At 49.1% G+C, this 17,480-nt stretch overlaps 1 protein-coding gene and 1 long non-coding RNA gene across 11 annotated transcripts in view; one reads left to right on the top strand and one right to left on the bottom strand.

Moving 5' to 3' along the window:
- The first annotated feature begins 96 nt into the window (after nucleotides 1–96).
- Cdc25b (cell division cycle 25B) lies at nucleotides 97–17,226 on the top strand. Of its 7 annotated transcripts, none has more exons than XM_078051487.1 (17): nucleotides 97–381; nucleotides 7,286–7,448; nucleotides 9,043–9,152; nucleotides 9,784–9,835; nucleotides 11,578–11,619; nucleotides 11,761–11,797; nucleotides 12,011–12,133; nucleotides 12,248–12,370; nucleotides 12,533–12,664; nucleotides 13,096–13,176; nucleotides 13,272–13,448; nucleotides 13,616–13,711; nucleotides 14,443–14,505; nucleotides 14,652–14,750; nucleotides 14,960–15,093; nucleotides 15,735–15,846; nucleotides 15,990–17,226. In XM_078051487.1, the coding sequence occupies exons 4-17, from the start codon at nucleotides 9,792–9,794 to the stop codon at nucleotides 16,128–16,130; spliced, it is 1,404 nt and encodes a 467-aa protein (XP_077907613.1). In that variant the 5' UTR covers nucleotides 97–381; nucleotides 7,286–7,448; nucleotides 9,043–9,152; nucleotides 9,784–9,791; the 3' UTR covers nucleotides 16,131–17,226. The 7 variants fall into 7 exon arrangements, with proteins under 7 accessions (XP_077907613.1, XP_077907610.1, XP_077907611.1 ...); XM_078051484.1 differs by adding an exon at nucleotides 7,882–8,148 and having other exon boundaries at nucleotides 12,011–12,370; XM_078051485.1 differs by having other exon boundaries at nucleotides 7,286–8,148.
- Nucleotides 9,686–17,480, bottom strand: part of LOC110597699 (uncharacterized) — a 20,159-nt gene continuing 12,364 nt past the window's right edge. For 2 of the 4 annotated variants that reach the window (XR_013439580.1, XR_002483458.3), the window contains one exon: nucleotides 9,686–12,113. This is a non-coding gene — a long non-coding RNA (uncharacterized LOC110597699). Of the gene's footprint in view, nucleotides 14,207–17,480 lie in introns of all 4 variants that reach the window. The other 2 variants (XR_013439581.1, XR_013439578.1) reach the window with 2 other exon arrangements.

Raw genomic sequence — 17,480 nt, 5'->3', positions numbered from 1 at the left:
TGAGAGCGCGGCGATCGGGGCGGAGCACACGGAGCGGGATCTCGCGGGAAGCGCGGGGACGCCCGGCGCCGCCTCCCGGTCCTCCGTGCCCATCCCCTTCCCGCCGCCCCGGACCTGCCACCGGGGGCGCTGCGGCCTGCGGGACCGGCCAGTGCTCGGGCCTCCGGGTGACCCGCCGGTAACCGCACAGGCGGTGACGCGCTGCGCTGCCACTGCTCTCGGTGGAGAGCGATTTGCGGCATAAAAAGCAAAATAACTCCTCCCGTCGCCTTAGGTTTAGGGTGAAAATGACCCTCATTTTTTTTTTCGGAAATTGAAAAATACTCGAAGCTAAAAATCGCTAAAATCGCTTTTCACACCAGCACCTGGAGAGATGCGCAGGTAACATTTTGATACATTTCCTTGCAATCTTTTCTCTAGGCACAGTTTTTTTTTGTTGTTGTTTTGTTTTGTTTTTTTAATGGATAAAACGCATCATGCTATCTAGAACGTATATCTGGCATCTGTTTTATCTAGAATCTAATGATGATAATTTTACCATATCGAACATGCTTTTCTAACGGTTGTATATAGTTCTAAGTGTGGATGAGCACTAACCCACGTAACCCATTGTTACACACTTAGGTTATATGTATAGACAACACCACAAGTTTTGTTTGATGATCCTAATGATATTTTAAAAGTTCTAGTAATCCCACACTGTAAAGATAAATACTGATAATAACTCAGTGTTTCGCTGCCTGGGCTTTTCCACACACATAGTCATACATGTACCTTTGCACCTATAGAAATAATGTCTTGAATATACATAAGCATTTACACACATAAATCCATGAAACCTCCTCCTCCAGCACCAAAATACATAAAAATGATGAGTTCTTAAAACAAGTTCATTGCAGTGTTTTAAAACCTGGCGTAGAACAGCAACCCAAGGAGACAGGTTGAGAACCTGAGACTGGATGAAGTTTCCAGTGAGTGGGTGTAGACAAGAAAAGAGGACCAAAGACAGTGCACTGGGTGCTACAAGGTTTAGGGGGTGCAAGAAAGGAGCATCAACAGAAGCATAAGGCATCAACAGAAGCATAAGGAGCGGTTGAAGCCACAGGGGGAAATGGTCTGAAAACCAAGGGAAGAAAATACAACTTATTAGGATTTGAGTCTTGTGGATTTTTTTATTAATTTATTTTTTAAAATTTAATTTAATTTTTTTAACTGAGGATTTAACCCAGGGATCCCCAGCCCCCCCCTTTTGTGTGTGTGTGTGGGGGGAGATTGAACCCAGGGCCTTGTGCATGTGGAGCAAGCACTCTACCAACTGAGCTATATCCCCAGCCTTCTTTTTTTGTTTTTTATTTTGAGACAGAGCCTTGCTAAATTGCTGAGGCTGACCTTGAACTTGATGATTATCCTGTCTCAGTTTCCCAAATTATTGGGATTATAGGTGTGCACCGCCATGCCTAGCTGTGAATTTTCTAGTTCTATCCTTTGCCTATATTTCTTGTGTTTGTCTTTCTTTTTTTAACATTTAGTTTTTAGTTATAGGTGTACACAATAACTTTATTTTATTATTTTTATGTGGTGCTGAGAACCGAACCCAGTGTCTCACGAATGCTAGGCAAGCACTCTACCTCTGAGCCATAATCCCAGCTCCAATCTTTCTTTTCTTTTTCTTCTCTCTTTATGTGTGCAGGTACATGTGTGTGCTAGTAATCAAACCCAGAGCCTTGTGCATTGCTAAGCCCATATTGTACCACTGAGCTATGTTCCCAGCCATTTTTCTTTACTTTTAGGAGCTCTTCATATGTTCTGACATAAATTGTTTTTGTTGTTGTTTTCCCCTCCTGGGGATTAAATCCAGGAGTACTCTACTATTGGGCTATATCTAGAGCCCTTTTTATTTTTTATAGTAAGACAGGGTCTGTCTGGCCTGGAATTTGTGATCCTCCTGCCTCAGCCTCTTAAATTGCTGGGATTATAGGATTATGTCACCACACCTGGCTTATGTATATTGTTTTGTGGTTTTGTTTGTTTAGGGAGATAGTGGGGACTGAACTCAGGCACTCAGCCACTGAGCCACATCCCCAGCTCTATTTTGTGTTTTATTTAGAGACAGGGTCCCACTGAGTTGCTTAGTACTTTGCAGTTGCAGAGGCTGGTTTTGAACTTGAGATGCTCCTGCCGTAGCCTCCTGATCCACTGGGATTACAGGCGTGCGCCACCATGCCCAGCTGTATATTATTATTAATGGGACACATTTGGTATAATATTTTGTAGCTCATATTGTGAACATATTTGCATGTTAACAAATATCAACATAGGTGAATTTCATGTTTCTTTTACTCTAGGAAAACTTTGTTTAAAATACCATTTTCCAAACTAGGTATGGTGGCACATGCCTGTAGTCTCAGTGACTTGGGAGGCTGAGGAAGGAGGATCACAAATTTGAGGCTAACCTCAGCAATTTAGCAAGGCCCTAACCGACTTAGTGAGACCTTATCTTAAAATTAAAAGTAAAGCTGGGAGTGGTAGAACATGCCTGTAATCCCAGCAGTTTCGGAGGCTGGAGTAGGAGAAACTCAGATTCAAAGCCAGCCTCAGCAACTGCTAAGCAACTCAGGGATACCCTGCCTCTAAATAAAATGCACGATAGGGCTGGGGATGTGACTCAGAGGTCAAGTGCCCCTGAGTTTAATCCCCGGTACCAAAAAATTAAAAAGGGCTGGGGATGTGGTTCAGTGGTAGATCATCCTTAGGTTCAATCCTCAGTACCAAATAAATAAAATCTCAAAAATTTTTAAATGCCAATTTCAGGAGCCCAATAGGTAATCATCCAATATTTGACATTTTGCATATTGAGCCCATCAGATGTCAAGCATCAGGCATCCCTGCTCAACTGCCTTTTAAGTACTGAGGATTGAACCCAGAGGTGCTCAACCACTGAGCTACAGCCCCAGTTGTTCAGTTGTTTGTGGGTTTTTTGTTTTGTTTTGTTTTGTTTTGTACTAGGGATTGAACCCATGGCAAGCACTCTACCAACCAAGCTGTATCCCCAGCCCCCCCCCCCCCGAGTTATTTTTATTTTAGGGTCTTTCTAAGTTGCTAAGGCTGGCCTTGAACTTCAATCCTCCTGCCTCAGTCTTGGAAGTGCCCATTCTCTTTAAAGCCTGCAGATACTAAAAATACAGAGAAGCTACCTTCCATATTGAAACACAATGACTCAATACACATACTTCCATGTATACTTTTATCCTCTTCTGAAATGGAATCTTTACAAATGGATTATTAAGGTCAGAGACCAACCTTGATCTTGACCTATGCAAGATGCCTGGAGACTGGAATAGGTGAATGACTTGGTCCCTATTCTTTGGTAGCTCACTCAGTTTAAGGAGATAAGTAAGATGCAGGAAAATGGAAAAGGAGATTTTAATACATACACTGTTTCTCTCAGTAGTAGCCCCATCTTAGGAATTTATTCTATAGATAGGCAGCACCCAGGCACCAACAGATGTACTTGCTGTTAATCATTGTCAAAGCCAATAACCTAAATGTTCAGCAGTAGGGACTTGAGTAAGCATAGGCCATATGGTACTAATATGGATCCATCTCTAAGTGAAGTGAAGAAAGAAATGTATGGAACAATGTTTCATATATTGTTTTTGTAGTTTTAAAAATACAGGAGTACACATGCTTGTAAATGTATATTCCTGCATTGTTCACTAACCCATGTGGCTATGGAGCCCTTGAAATGTGGCAAGTTCAAGTTGAGATATGCTGTGAGTGTAAAATGCACATTGCATTTTGAAGATATCCAGGTTTTAAAGCTATCAATTGGATTTTGAAACTGTCAAAAAAAGTATGTAAAATATCTTATTAATAATTTTATTAACATGTTGCCATGTTCAAAGTAGTCTCCTGTGTTTCTTTTTATTTTTTTTTTAATTTAATTTTTTTTTTGCAATGTTGAGGATTGACCCCAAGGCCTTGGGCATGCTAGGTAAGCACTTTACCATTGAACCATATATCCTATTTCCTTTTTTTTTGATTGTTTATTTTTGTTTTGTAGCAGGGATTGAACCCAGGGCACTCAAGCACTAAGTTACATCCCCAACCCTTTTTATATTTTATTTTGAGACAGGACCTCTCTAAGTTGCTGAGGCTGGCCTGGAACTTTCAATCCTCCTACCTCTGCCTCCCAAGCTGCTGGGATTACAGGCATGGGCTACCATGCCCAGCATTTTATTATTTTTTTTTAAATGTTGTTATTACTAGAAAATTTTAAATCCTATATGTGGCTCACATTCATGCCTGCTATTACATTTCTACTGGCTATAAATTATCTTCTGTAAAATATGTAACACATTTATAATAGTAGCTGCCTGTGGGGAGGGGTCCTGAACATTGGTCCTGCTTCACTGTCTTTTTGTAACATTTAAATATTCAACTTTGTTTGAATTTGTGGTGCCATGGTAACCATTTTGGAGGGGCAGGGATACCCAGGATTGAACTCAAGGGCTCTCAGCCACTGAGCTGTATTCTGTCTTATTATGTATTTTATTTAGAGACAGGGTCTCACTGAGTTGCTTAGCCCCTCCCCATTGCTGAGGCTGGCTTTGAACTTGCAATCCTCCTGCTTCAGTCTCCTGAGCCTCTAGGATTACCTAAAACCCTTTAACATAGCTGTGTGTGGCTGCCCATGCCTGTAATCCCAGCAACTCAGAAACCTGAGGAAGAAATATCACAAGTGGGAGGCCAGACTGGCAAGACTGTCTAAAAATAAAAGTGACTCAGGAGGCTGAGAAAGGAGGATCACAAGTTTGAGGCCAGCCTCAGTAACTTAGCAAGGCCTTAAGTAACTTAGTAAGACCCTGTCTCAAAAAATTAAATAAATAAAAAGCTCTGGGAATGTGGCTCAGTGGTAAAATCCCCTTTGGGTTCAATCCCCAGTACCAAATTAATTAATTAAAAGAAGTGCTGGAGGTGTAACTTGGTGGTAGAGCACTTGTCTAGCATGTGGGAGACCCTGGGTTTGATCTCCAACACACACACACACAACAACAATAACAACAACAACAAAACATTAAACATGCCATTAGCCATGACAGAAAATCCACAGGGAGGGGAAGTCCCACAAAGGTGAAGCTGTGTGGTAGCTGGCTTGGAGAAACAGAAGGGATTATGGAAATAAGAAGTTTATGCACCAGTGAAAAAATAGGGCAAAATTTTATAAAATAGTATCATAGAGATACCATATCTCATTAAAGTTGCATGTTACTATCAAAAGTAATTGACAAGCTTAAAAATGCTTTATTTGGTAGCATTAAAGTATTCGTTACAAGTTAAAACAACAACAAAAGAAGTATGTTTGCTCCTCTTCTGCCCAGGCCCCAGGGGTCTCATCAGATGCTCTTGAATGAGTCTAGAGTTTGATGTGCTTAGTGCCAGGGTATTTGATTCCTTGGGGAGATGGAGCCTTCCATAGCCCACAGGTGTCCTGAACAGAATATGGCTAGATTTGGTCCTGTTACTGTGCTGGTTGAAAAATATTTCTTTTAACTTAATTTTATGGACTGGTTTTTGTTTTAACTGAGCACATACTCCATGATCTAATTGGCAAAAGGAGATTCAGCTGGACACACAGAGCTGACATGCAGGCCTCCACCTGTGGGATATCAAAGGATTCCTGAGATTTTCAGAATCCACACAGCAGGTGGTTTCCTCTTCAAATACCCTGTGGGGATTTGTGTGGGAGGGGGTGGGGAGGTGGAGACCTGCTGTGTTGACTCTCTAATTGCAACCCTCAGAGCTGTTACACTGCCAGTCTTTGGAGTAGAAGCTGTCCAAGAGAGTGGAGCATTCCCATCCACTCGGGGAACTAAGGCCATTAATGTAGATAGGAGCAAGCTTCTAGAAGCTAGGTTTCTAGCTTGAGTCCCAGGGAGAATGAAGGGGGCGGGGGCAGCTATCCCTGCCTGCCTCAGCAGTATAGCTCCTGGCACAGCATAGGAACTGGGCAAGATATTGAGAAGTTCCCAGTTCCCACGTTGGTTGCTCCTCTCACAGGCTAGGATCTTTCTTTCTCCTTTCCTCTCATATTTGCTGACCACCTGGTGCCCGCCCTCCCTTTTGTCACCCCTACCCAGTGTCCTAGGACAAATAGTTGGGATTGCTAGGGAGAGTGCTTTCCTGCTTTCCTGAGGGGTGCCCCGTTCAGCCAGGAGCCTCTCTTCCCTGGGGAGATAGGATGCAAAATCTAACTTTTGGGTGTAGCCCTCCCAGCTCCTTCCAGGGAAATAGGCTTGGCTGGAAGGTGATTAGATAATTAGAAGATGATCATTGTAAACTAATGACAAATTCAGCCTCCCTCCTCATCAAAGAAACTCCAATTAAACAATATGGTGTCATTGACACCAAATTAGCCAAGTCATCAGTGGGAATGAGATACTTCTTTGGTTGCTGACAACCCCCCAAATTCCAGAGGCAGAAATCCAGGCCTAAACAGGTTCGGTGGCACAGGCCTGTAATCCCAGCTACTGGAGAGGCTGAGGCAGGGGGATAGTGAGTTCAAAGCCAGCCTCAGCTACATAGCGAGATCTTGCCTCAAAATAAAAAAATAAAAAGGGCTAGGTTGTGGTTCAATGATTAAGCGTCCCTGGATTAAATCCCCGGTACCAAAACCAATAAAAAAACAAACAAAAAAACTGTGGGGCTGGGGGCTGTGGCTCAGAGATAGAGCACTCGCCTAGCACGTGTGAGGCCTTGGGTTCAATCCTCAGCACCACCTAAAAATAAATAAAATAAAGGTATTATGTCCAACTACAACTAAAAAACAAAATATTTTTTTAAAAAAGAAAAAACTGTGAAAAGTATTTATGAATATAATGCACTCCACTACTGTCATGTATGTAAGAAATAAATTAAATAAATAAATAAGAAAAAAAATGAAAGAAATCCATGCCTAGGCCAACTGTGGCGTTGCCAGGAAAAACTTGGGTCACATCCAACCTGGCGGCCTCCCCTCCTCAGTTCCGGTGAATTTGTGGTGCCATGTAACCCTTTGCGGGGGGGGGGGGGTGGCGGGTACGGGGAATAGAACTCAGGGGAAAGGGGGCTGGGCCTGGGAATTACGTTCTGCGGCTGCTTGGCACTGAACGTTGCGTGGACAGGTAGGCTACTGGGGTCAGAGGCTCCTGGGAGGGAGTATATCCTGGCTCCACCTGCCCAACCGTGTGACCTTGAAAAAATTAATGAACTTCTCCATATCTCAACGCTTCTGTCGGTAAAATAGTACCGGGAACGCGGACGCGCAGCACAGCTGTGTTTGGCAAACTTCCTGGAGCCAGGTGGAGCATCTCAAGGTCCCTACCAGGTGGTCGTGCGCAATGTTACACCTCGGGAGGGGGGTCTTTCTGATGCCCCCCTCCCCCCAGGAGGTCTTGGCTTCCTCTGGGGTATGTTGCTCCAAATCAAGTCCCAAGAGGTGGAATTCTGGAAATTAGAATCCTGGTGCCCGGGATTGGGGATGAGTGGGCGTGGCATAACCCCCAATTCCTGTGCCTGGAAAGTGGGCGGGCTGGGCTTGTCCAGTCTAGGCGATGCTCACCCGGCGGGCCCCGCCCTCGGTCCCGCCTTCCTCTGACCGGCGCCCCCATTGGTGGCGTCGGGCGGCGCGGCCGCTGTTATTTTTCGAATATATAAGGAGGTGGAAGTGGCAGCTGCAACGAGAGGTTTCCCCGGCTGCAGCCTGAGTCCCGCGTCCCTCCACCCCTCCCCACCCTCCCCGCATCCCTTTCCCCTTGGGCTCCCTCGCTCCCGGTCCCGTTGCTCTTCCTCCCTCCCTCCCTTACTCCCACCCCGGCCCGCTCCCTCCCTTGCCCCGGCCAGCTGTGCTGGGCTTCTGTTGGTCGCCTTGCGCCGGGCCCTGCAGCCAGCTTTTGCCCGCCCCGCCGCGATGGAGGTGCCCCAGCCCGAGCCTGCGCCAAGCTCGGCTCCTAATCCTGCCGGCGTACGCGAGAGCGCCCAGCGTCCCGGCCACCTCCCGGGCCTCTGGCTGGGGACTCATGGTCTCCTGGAGTCCCCGGAGCTTGCGGTCTCTAAGTCTCCAGTCACCACCCTGACCCAGACCATGCACAATCTCGCCGGGCTCGGCAGGTAGGAGGCCCTGAGAAAGCCGGGCGTGGAAATGAAGGAGGCCAGGACTAGGATCCTGGGACACTGGGCACGGGAGCCCAATCTAAAAGGTGGAGTGGGGAGGCTTCCCGACAGAGCAGAGGCACCCTTGCCCCTGCTTCAGGAGTCCAGGGCAAGGGCAGAGACTGTGGCTTACACCCTCCAGGTGACCTGATGAGGACCCTTTTCCCCCTCCCCCTCCCTCGTTTCGTCTCTACCACGCTGTCTCCCTAATCACTGCCCCAACAGCCACCATTTTGCCCCAGGCAGGGAATCTAATTCCGGGCCTAGAGGGGGAACCTGAGGGTGGCATAGCTGTGGTTCTCACCGGTTGGACCCTCTGTTCCCTGCACCACCCCATTCTGCCCCCAGGGTTAGTGATTAAAGAAGGATCCTGCTCCCTAAGACTGTGTAGGGAGGCAGGAGGGTGCTGGTTGGGATGCCGGCAGCAATAGAGACCTAGGTCTTGGCCCTCCTTCCTGGAAGGAGCATGAATGGATGTGGGTCTGAGAGCTGGGGAAGCTACTCTCCAGCTACTTTGCTGTCCCCCTCTCTGACCCCTCTGGGCCCCAAGCCCAGCCTTCTTGCTCTTGTCCCTGGATTGATTCATCTCTCCCTGCACCTTGGAGAATTTTTCCTAAAACAATCAATCCAGACAAGACAATTAATAGATTGAGCCTTGCTGATCTGAGAGGAGGGGTAGACCTGATGGGATCACCTCCCACAAGTTCTTCTCTCAGTGAAGGGGCTCCCTGGGACATTGTAGAGGCTGGATGGGCCCTTCAGAGGTGGTGGAATGCGGGAATAGGAGCCGACCAGCCCTTGAGTTCTACATATTTATCTTTCTCCTTTCCTGGGTCCCTTCTCCCTCCCCAGCGAGAACCCAAAGAGTCTGCCCTTTCGAAGCCGGCTGACACACCTATCCCTGTCAAGGCGGGGATCTGAATCATCCCTGTCATCAGAGTCCTCTGAATTTTCTGACGCAGGTGAGACCCAGGGTCCCTGGGGGAGGTCCCCAAGTGCCAGGAGAGTGGGGGAACTGCTTGGGCCTCTTGACTTCCCTGCCCTTCAGATTAACATCCTTCCTACAACCTGAAAGGCCTAGCAGCTTCCCCTAACCTGCCCACAAAGTTGGAAGACATACCTCTGATGAGGCTCACCACACCCAGTCCATTCTGTGGAGAGGGTAAGAGGGTGGGGCCCTCTGCGGAAGGTGAGATCTTAACCTATTTAAAACCAGGCGCCAAAGTCTCTAAACCGCAGCCCCACCTGGAAGGCGTTTACAGTTGAAAGTTGGTCTTTTAGAGCATTCTCTTATAGTCTGGAATGTTTTCCTAAAAAGCTGTTGTGTCTTCCAAAGTATTTTAAACCAATTTAAGAAAAATGCTTAGAAAAATATACGTAGAGGAGTTTCCATAGCGAACAGGGAGCCAAGCCCTGTGCCTTTTGATGGATAGTGTGTCACCCTCCGGAGCCATGGGTAGGTTTTTGTTTCATTGTTTAAAATAAAGTGTCCAGATTTAAAATAGAAACACGTTTATTTTTCTCTTCTTTGGATGCTGTGGGGAAAGTATATAAAAAATACTACTTTCAGATCAAGGTGTTCTGTCCCCTTAGGTCTCTGCATGGATTCCCCCAGCCCTATGGACCCCCAGATGACAGAACAGACGTGAGTAGAGAAGGGGGGTGGATCCCTACTACCAAGGACTCACCACTTACTTTTGGGAATCCTAGTTCTACTAAACTCAGTGGAGAGGCCAGGGAAAGTAGTCAGATCCCTCAACATTTGTCTGGGGCTAGTTGACCTTCCCAGACCTTGCTCCCTGTTTCAGGGAAGGGTCTGCTTTTATGGAAACCAGATGAGAGTGGGCTCAGGAATGGTAGGGAAAGCGTTCCCTGGGAGCAGAGGATGGCTCCCACTAGCCAAGTCTGTTTTTCAGTCCAAGCCCATATGTCCCCTTTGTTTGCCCATACATATTATGTGTGTGTGTTTGAGAAACACCAACCTAAAAGTATGGTCCCACTAATTCAAAACTTTAATTTGCTTTAGGCAAAGTTGCACACTGTTGGCTGCAGACTGATTTGGCCCTTGGCCCATTAGCAATCTCTAGTTTCATGACACACTTTACACTTTACTCTCTGGCCAAACCCTGGAAGTCAAGAGAGCTGGTGGTCTCTGCTCTGGACGAATACTTCTTCCTTTGTTAGGGGTTGTGAGTAGTGCCTTCCAGAGGACAGCTGTTCCCATCCAGCTGTTAAGGCCCAGGCAGGTGGAGCAGCTGCCAACCATTAGTAGGGGCAGCTGGGTATCCCCAGCCTGAGCCGGGGGACTGTGGCTTTGGGTTTAGGGCAGTGACTGTTTCCTCCCTTAGCTTTTGATCCGACTGGGCGGGGTACAGGGTTTGTTCACAAACAGGAAACAGAATTGAGTGGGGGTGGAGGGCAACACAGAGCTGCCCTTGCCTTACCCCTAAGGACTAGGTGCAAATTGGAAATGAAGCAGATTAATTGGTCATCCTGATGCCAAGTTGGCTGAGCACAGCCCTCTCTTGAGGGGACAGGGACACCCCTTGATACTTTGGCCCAGAGTCCCTCCCCCCCTGCACCTGCCTTGACAGTTAGTTTCTCAGAAAGAAGCTGGTGTGTGTGTTAGTGTGCATGCACAGATGCACAGAGTTCCCCATGGCAGGTGGTCTCCAGTAACATAGCTGGGGGGCGGGGCCTATATACAGAAGCTTATGCTTTAGCTTCAAAAGGAACATCTGTTGGAATTCCTTGCCTGCTGGCCTCTTCTAAGGCAGGAGGAGGGGGTGGAACAGAGGCTGGGTCCTGGAAAATTCCATAGGAGGGAGGAAAGGATGTGACCCTGTACATTTGTCACTAGGGGGTCTGCTGTGGCAGACTGGGGCTGGTCCAGGGGGCCATTAAAGCAGGCCCCTGTCCTGGAAGGAACCAGACCAGCTCCTCACTGGGGGAGGAGAGCCCAGCCTTGCTGGCATCCACCCCTGACTAAACTCACATTGCTAGATGCCCATGGCCGTCATCATGGGGTGGATGGATGCCTTCCCTGGCAGCCATATGGCCCCACTTAGGTGATTTGCATACAGGTGGAAGGCTTGTATGCAGGCTGGCGAGACTGTTGCCTTGGTGATATCTCAATGACCCTGTGACCTGCCCCAGCTGTCTCCTTCACTGCTTGTCTCTGGGCCCTCTTCCATTCAGGGAAGCCTTTAAAATTCCAGGCTGCCTCTCATCTCCCCTTCCTCAATACCTGGGCCCCACTGACAGTGGGCCTCTTCCTCCCCCTCCCTTTGCTCTGGCCTGAGCCCTGGTCCTTGGGCCTTATGGTTTGTGGCCTAGTGCTGGGTAATGGGATGTAGAGGAAGATGGGCCACATCTTCTGTCTTCTAGGTTTGAGCAGGCCATCCAAGCAGCCAGCCGGATTATTCGAAAGTAAGTGTCCCTCACCCTCTCTGCCCATGATAGGCTGGCCCCCAGGGATGTCAAGGGATCTAGGGGAGGGATATCTTCCCTGCCTTTAGTCCCTGTCCCCAGGGACTTTTAGCTCTGACCTTTCCTTGTTTCCTTCTGCAGTGAGCAGTTTTCTATCAGACGTTTCCAGTCCTTGCCCGTAAGTGTCCTCTGAGACCCAACAGAAAACATAGGGGTGCTGACTGGGTAGGGGCACAGGCATCCCAGGGCTACCTCCCAGTTGGTTGGGGAAGGGTTTCATATGTGGCTGAGCAGGCCAGGGGAGTTGGAGGAGGGGCAGAAGAGAATAGAGTCTAGGGTGGTGGCCAAGAAATGCAGCCTTCAGTATCTGCTGCCCTTCCTGGCTTCCTAGGCACGGCTGCTGGGCCACAGCCCTGTGTTACGGAACATCACCAACTCCCAAGCACTGGAAAGCTGGAGGAAGAGTGAGGCAGGTGACAGAGCTGCCGGCAGTCCTGGGGAAGACAAAGAAAATGTGAGCTACTTCTGGAAGGCCCAAGTGGGAAACCTCCAGGGAAAGAAGGGGGCATGCATGCCTGGTGGTTCTCTGGCATCCAGTGATGCCCCTCCTCTTGCATCTCGCCCACAGAATGGATTTGTCTTCAAGATGCCATGGAAGCCCATGCATCCCAGCCCTGCCCATACTCTGGCACAGTGGGCCAGCCGCAGAGAGGCCTTTACCCAGAGGCCAAGCTCAGCCCCTGATCTGATGGTACATAAGGAGAGCTGACCCTTTGGAGGGACCTTAGGATGTAGCTTGGGGGAAGGAAAGGGTAGCGTGGGACCCCCCTAGGCACTGAGAAGGAAGGGGTTGAGGACTGACTCTGGTCCTCCTCACCACTGAGTAGCCTGTGCGTGTTTGTCACTCTGGCAGTGTCTTACCTCTGAGCATAAGATGGAAGTAGAGGAGCCCAGCCCCTTGGCTCAGTCCTGCTCTCTGACCCCTGCTGAGGCAACTACTGAGGAAGATGATGGATTTGTGGACATTCTGGAGAGTGACTTAAAGGTAAACAGTCTTGGCCTGTCAGGTCCCTACCTCTCTCCCTGGGATGGCCCAAAAGAGAGGCTCTGAGCCCCACCAGCAAGACATGACCTCATTTCAATGTCAGAAGAAGTATTTGAGGTAACTGAGTAACAGTCTGATCTCTGGCCAATCAGAGAAGGGCAAGTGACTGGTGCCACAGTGGAGGGGAAGCTGGGCAGGGTGAAGGGACGTGCACAGCTCAGTACAAGCCCCAATAGCAAGTAGGTCCCTGCAGCTCTGGGGGTTTGGGGGGGGTGGGGGCACCCAGAGGTAGAGAAGCTTAGCAGGGTCTGGGAGGGTTGCTGGCCTGGTATTTGCTGAGGGGACAGAGAAAGTTGTGCTGGAGGATTCAGGCCTGAGGGGTTTGACTTGTGCCTGTGGTTGTGACCATGTTCTTGCTGATTTGACCTTAGGATGATGAAGTAGTTCCCCCAGGCATGGAGAGCCTCATTAGTGCCCCATTGGTCAAGACCTTGGATAAGGAAGAAGAACAGGTATGCCTCTGGGGTGGCCCCCTCTGGGTGGCCCTGCCCTCTGGGTAGAATTAGGGATTAGGGATTGAATGTCCCTGACCTGCCACCCTTGCCAGGACCTCATCATGTTCAGCAAGTGCCAGCGGCTCTTCCGCTCTCCATCCATGCCCTGCAGTGTGATCCGACCCATCCTTAAGAGGCTAGAGCGGCCCCAGGACAGGGACATGCCTGTCCAAAATAAGCGGAGGAGGAGTGTGAACCCCCTGGAGGAGGAGCAGCAGCCTGAGGAACCTGTGAGTGCCTTTCTCCTGGGACTGGGCTGTCACTATCACCTTGATGTTCCACTCACTTGGTCGTTCATGGCAGAGGGTAAGGTACAGCTGGTAATCTGGGCATGGTAGCACCGAGAGATCAGATAGCCTCACCCTTGACCCCTGCATCCTTCTGCCTTGCCTCTTAGAAAGCCCGTGTCCTCCGCTCAAAGTCCCTGTGCCATGATGAGATCGAAAACATCCTGGACAGTGACCATCGTGGGCTAATCGGAGATTACTCCAAGGTACCAGCACAGCATGGGACCCTCAGGAGGCTTATCCTATTACTAATTGGGGACCCCTGCCCCTGGAGCTACTTCTGTTCCTCCCCTCTCCCCAGGGACTCTTTTTTTTTTTTTTTTTTTTTAAAGAGAGAGTGGGAGAGAGAAGGGGGGGAGAGAGAGAGAGAGAGAGAGAGTGTTTTAATATTTATTTTTTAGTTCTCGGCAGACACAACATCTTTGTATGTGGTGCTGAGGATCGAATCTGGGCCGCAGGCCTGCCAGGCAAGCGCGCTACCACTTGAGCCACATCCCTAGCCCCCTAGGGACTCTCTTTTCTTTGTCCTTTGTTATCTTTGCATCCTATGTTCCCATGCAGACTTCTCCCTCTGGCTCTTCTTGGTCTCCTGACTTTATCCAGATCTGTCTAGGCATCCATTGTACCTCAGTCTTGGAGAACATTTCCTACCTTATATCCATGTCGCCCCTCCTCCTGCCTCACTCCTGGACATGGTAGGCCTATGGGGCAGGAATCAGAAAGTTCATGTTTCCTATTCCCTTCTTCACTTTCCCTTGGAAGATTGTTCTCTGGTTATCAGCCCTAGGAGGTGCCTCTTGGTTGCTATGGGAACCAGAACTGAATTTGAAGGCCAAAGCAGGTGTGACCTCTGGACTTGGGAACAAAGCTCCCTTCCTTTTCAGGCTCCTGCTTTTACCAATTTTACTTTCTCGTTTCTTTTATCCCTTCCCTTCAGGCCTTCCTTCTACAGACTGTGGATGGCAAACACCAAGACCTCAAATATATCTCACCCGAAACGGTAAGCAGGGTTAAGTCATTTTCCAGGGGCCTTTTGGACTACTGTTGGCTGTGACCTCCTCTGGGGATGGGCTACATGTATGGACCAACAAAAGGGCGAGGCCAGTCCCTGGCTGCCAGCTGACCTTCTGATGGCGCCACCTGCAGATGGTAGCCCTGTTGACCGGAAAATTCAGCAACATTGTGGAGAAGTTTGTGATTGTGGACTGCAGATATCCCTATGAATATGAAGGAGGGCACATCAAGGTGAGGTGGGACACTGGGCAAAAGCCTGAGGACCCCACATGGCTCAGGCACCCTACTGCAAGGCTCAACCAGTAGAGGGCCCATGTGTGCCTTCTCATGGTAGGGAACTTGCCCAAGAAAGATGGGGTCACCTATCTGGGAACAGCAAGGGGGAGGGGTCTGCCTCCCAGGTGCAGGGCTGTGGCCTCACCCCTAGCATCTCTTGACAGACTGCTGTGAATTTGCCTCTGGAACGGGATGCTGAGACCTTTCTGCTGCAGCACCCCATCATGCCCTGTAACCTGGACAAGAGAATCATCCTCATTTTCCACTGTGAATTCTCATCTGAGCGTGGGCCCCGCATGTGAGTCCCAGCTTTGTCTGCCCAGCCTGCTAGTGCCTGCCCTTGGCCTTTCCTGCTCAGGCTTGTAGGTGCTGGAGCTGTTGGAATGGCCAGAGGGGTGAGCCAAGCCTTTCAGCCTGTGTCTCTGGTCCTTTGCTGGTCTGTTTCAGGAGCCCTGAATATATCTCTTGAATTGTGTCCACTCATCACCTCCCTGCTTCCTCTTTCCTGGGCTAGGCCACAGATTTCTCTACTGAATATTGTGCAACTGCTCTCTGGAAAGAGAGCTTACCACCTCCCTCCTGCCATCACCCCAGCCTCTTTGCCCAATAAAGACCAGCAGACTTATCCTCTACTGGCTGATATTCTTGTGCTCAAAAACTTGTATGTGGGCTGGGGCTGGGGCTTGAGCTCAGTGGCAGACCACTTGCCTAGCATGTGTGAGGCTCTGGGTTCAAGTCTTAGCACCACATAAAAATAAAATAAAGGTTACAAAAATTTAAAAAGAAAACCTTCTGTGGCTTTCCCAAGGCCTTCAAAGGAACAATTTTTTTTCTTGAATATTTCCAAACAAAGTGTAAAGATGAGGGAACAAGTCCTCTCATCTAGACCCCACCACATGGCCAGCTCTGATCCCCCCATCCCCCACTGTAATGTTCCAGGTGCCGATTTATCAGGGAACGAGACCGTGCAGCCAATGACTACCCCAGCCTATACTACCCGGAGATGTATATCCTCAAAGGCGGCTACAAGGAATTTTTCCCACAGCACCCGGTACATGAATGGGGGTGGCTACATCCTCTGGGTAACAGACTACAGGGAAAAGGCTTGGCCAAGTCATAGTCCTAAGAGAAGGAGAAGGAAGGGCTGGCTTCCCCTTTCCTCCAAATTGACAGACCACTTCCATCCTGCCCTAGAACTTCTGTGAACCCCAGAACTATCGGCCCATGAATCACGAGGCCTTCAAGGAGGAGCTGAGAACCTTCCGCCTGAAGACACGCAGCTGGGCTGGGGAGCGAAGCCGGAGGGAGCTCTGTAGTCGGCTGCAAGATCAGTGAGGAACTGGTGCCAGTCCTGCCACCATCCTGGCCCTGTGAGGCCCTGGTGCCTATTGTACCATGGGCCTTCTAGAGGCCTCAGGTGCTATCCAGGGGGAAGACAGCATGGGTGTCCTGTCTGCCCCTGTCCCTGATTTCCCTTGTCTCACTCCAGTCATTTTCCATACCCTGGTGATAACACCACCCCTGGAAGACCCCGGCCTGGTGGGTTAAAACCAGGTCAGAGGAAATATTTTGGGTTCAGCAGGAACCTTTTTGCTTTTCTTCCTTCCTGTTTGGGTCAACTCTTTTGTCTTCCTGGTCCAGAAAAGTCCCTTTATGTATGTGTCAGCTGAGGCTGTTGGGAGAGCCTTGCCCCTGAGGACAAGGATGGGCCAGGGCTGCCCCTGCCTCTGCAAGAATCATAGGTGTGTCTGCACGTTGCCCCTTTCTTTTTCCTGTCCCTCTGTCCAAGCACCTCCAGTGTAAACATAAGCTCTTACTCTTTCCTGTTGCAGTATTACCTGCGTGCTTGATTTGTTTGTCTAACTTTTACCTGTCCCAGGACACACTGGCTGTGTAGTCTCCCCCTGTCCAGTTGGGGTTAGAGATTCAACCAGCAGTTACCCCCTGGTCCTGGCTTTTGTTGCCCCAGAAAGGGATGTTATTATCTTTGGAAGTTCCTGAGGAAGGAGCTAAGGCCTGAATCGGGAACCTACTGGAGGCCCCAATGCTGTGAATCCTAAGGCCTGACTGGTCAGAACTTGCTGCTGTCCTGTCATGGATGGATGGATGGATGGATGGATGGACTGTGGGCGGGTGGATGGCCATGAATGCATGGTGCCTTGCACACACATGTGCATATAAATTGAGTGGAAGCATTTTGGTGAACATGCTAGCCTGTGGCAGGAATGTATATGTGAACAAAAAGTCTTTACAGTTCATTTGGAAATATTCAAGAAAAAAATTGTTCAAGAAAAAATGTGGAAGCAGCTAAACCAAGGACTGAGCAACCTCTGGATTCTGAATCTCAAAGTGGGGGAAGGGTTGTGCTTGAAGGCCCCATGAGACATCTGTTAAGGCCTTGGTTCAATAAAGCACTGAGCAAGTTAAGAAAGCAGCACTGTGATCTCTGGAGCCCTTGACAAAACCAAAGCTGACCACAGTGGTGGGACTGGGGCAGGGAGCAGGCCAGCAGAGGCTGGAAGGCTTTCTAGTAAGGTATCTCAAGTTCCCTTTCCGTCTTCTCTTGAAGTCTTCAATTTCTTGTATCAAAGACACTCCTGCCAGGACTTTCCCCTTTTCCCTCATCTGACTACCCAAGCATTTCTGAGCTTACCTTCCCTAAACCCTACACCCAATGGTAAGAGT

Source organism: Ictidomys tridecemlineatus, chromosome 5 (assembly GCF_052094955.1).
Source record: "Ictidomys tridecemlineatus isolate mIctTri1 chromosome 5, mIctTri1.hap1, whole genome shotgun sequence".
In the NCBI taxonomy this organism is placed as follows: domain Eukaryota; kingdom Metazoa; phylum Chordata; class Mammalia; order Rodentia; family Sciuridae; genus Ictidomys; species Ictidomys tridecemlineatus.
Note: the sequence above shows the minus strand (reverse complement) of the source record. Positions and strands in the feature narration are given on the sequence as shown.

What these genes read in the sequence shown, in the direction of transcription:
- Cdc25b (XM_078051484.1), top strand. Translation starts at nt 7,949, where the DNA reads ATGGAGGTGCCCCAGCCCGAGCCTGCGCCAAGCTCGGCTCCTAATCCT. An exon ending in CCCCAGATGACAGAACAGAC is followed by an intron (nt 9,836 to 11,577) that starts GTGAGTAGAGAA and finishes TCTGTCTTCTAG; the next exon opens with GTTTGAGCAGGCCATCCAAG. An exon ending in TCTGAGCGTGGGCCCCGCAT is followed by an intron (nt 15,094 to 15,734) that starts GTGAGTCCCAGC and finishes GTAATGTTCCAG; the next exon opens with GTGCCGATTTATCAGGGAAC.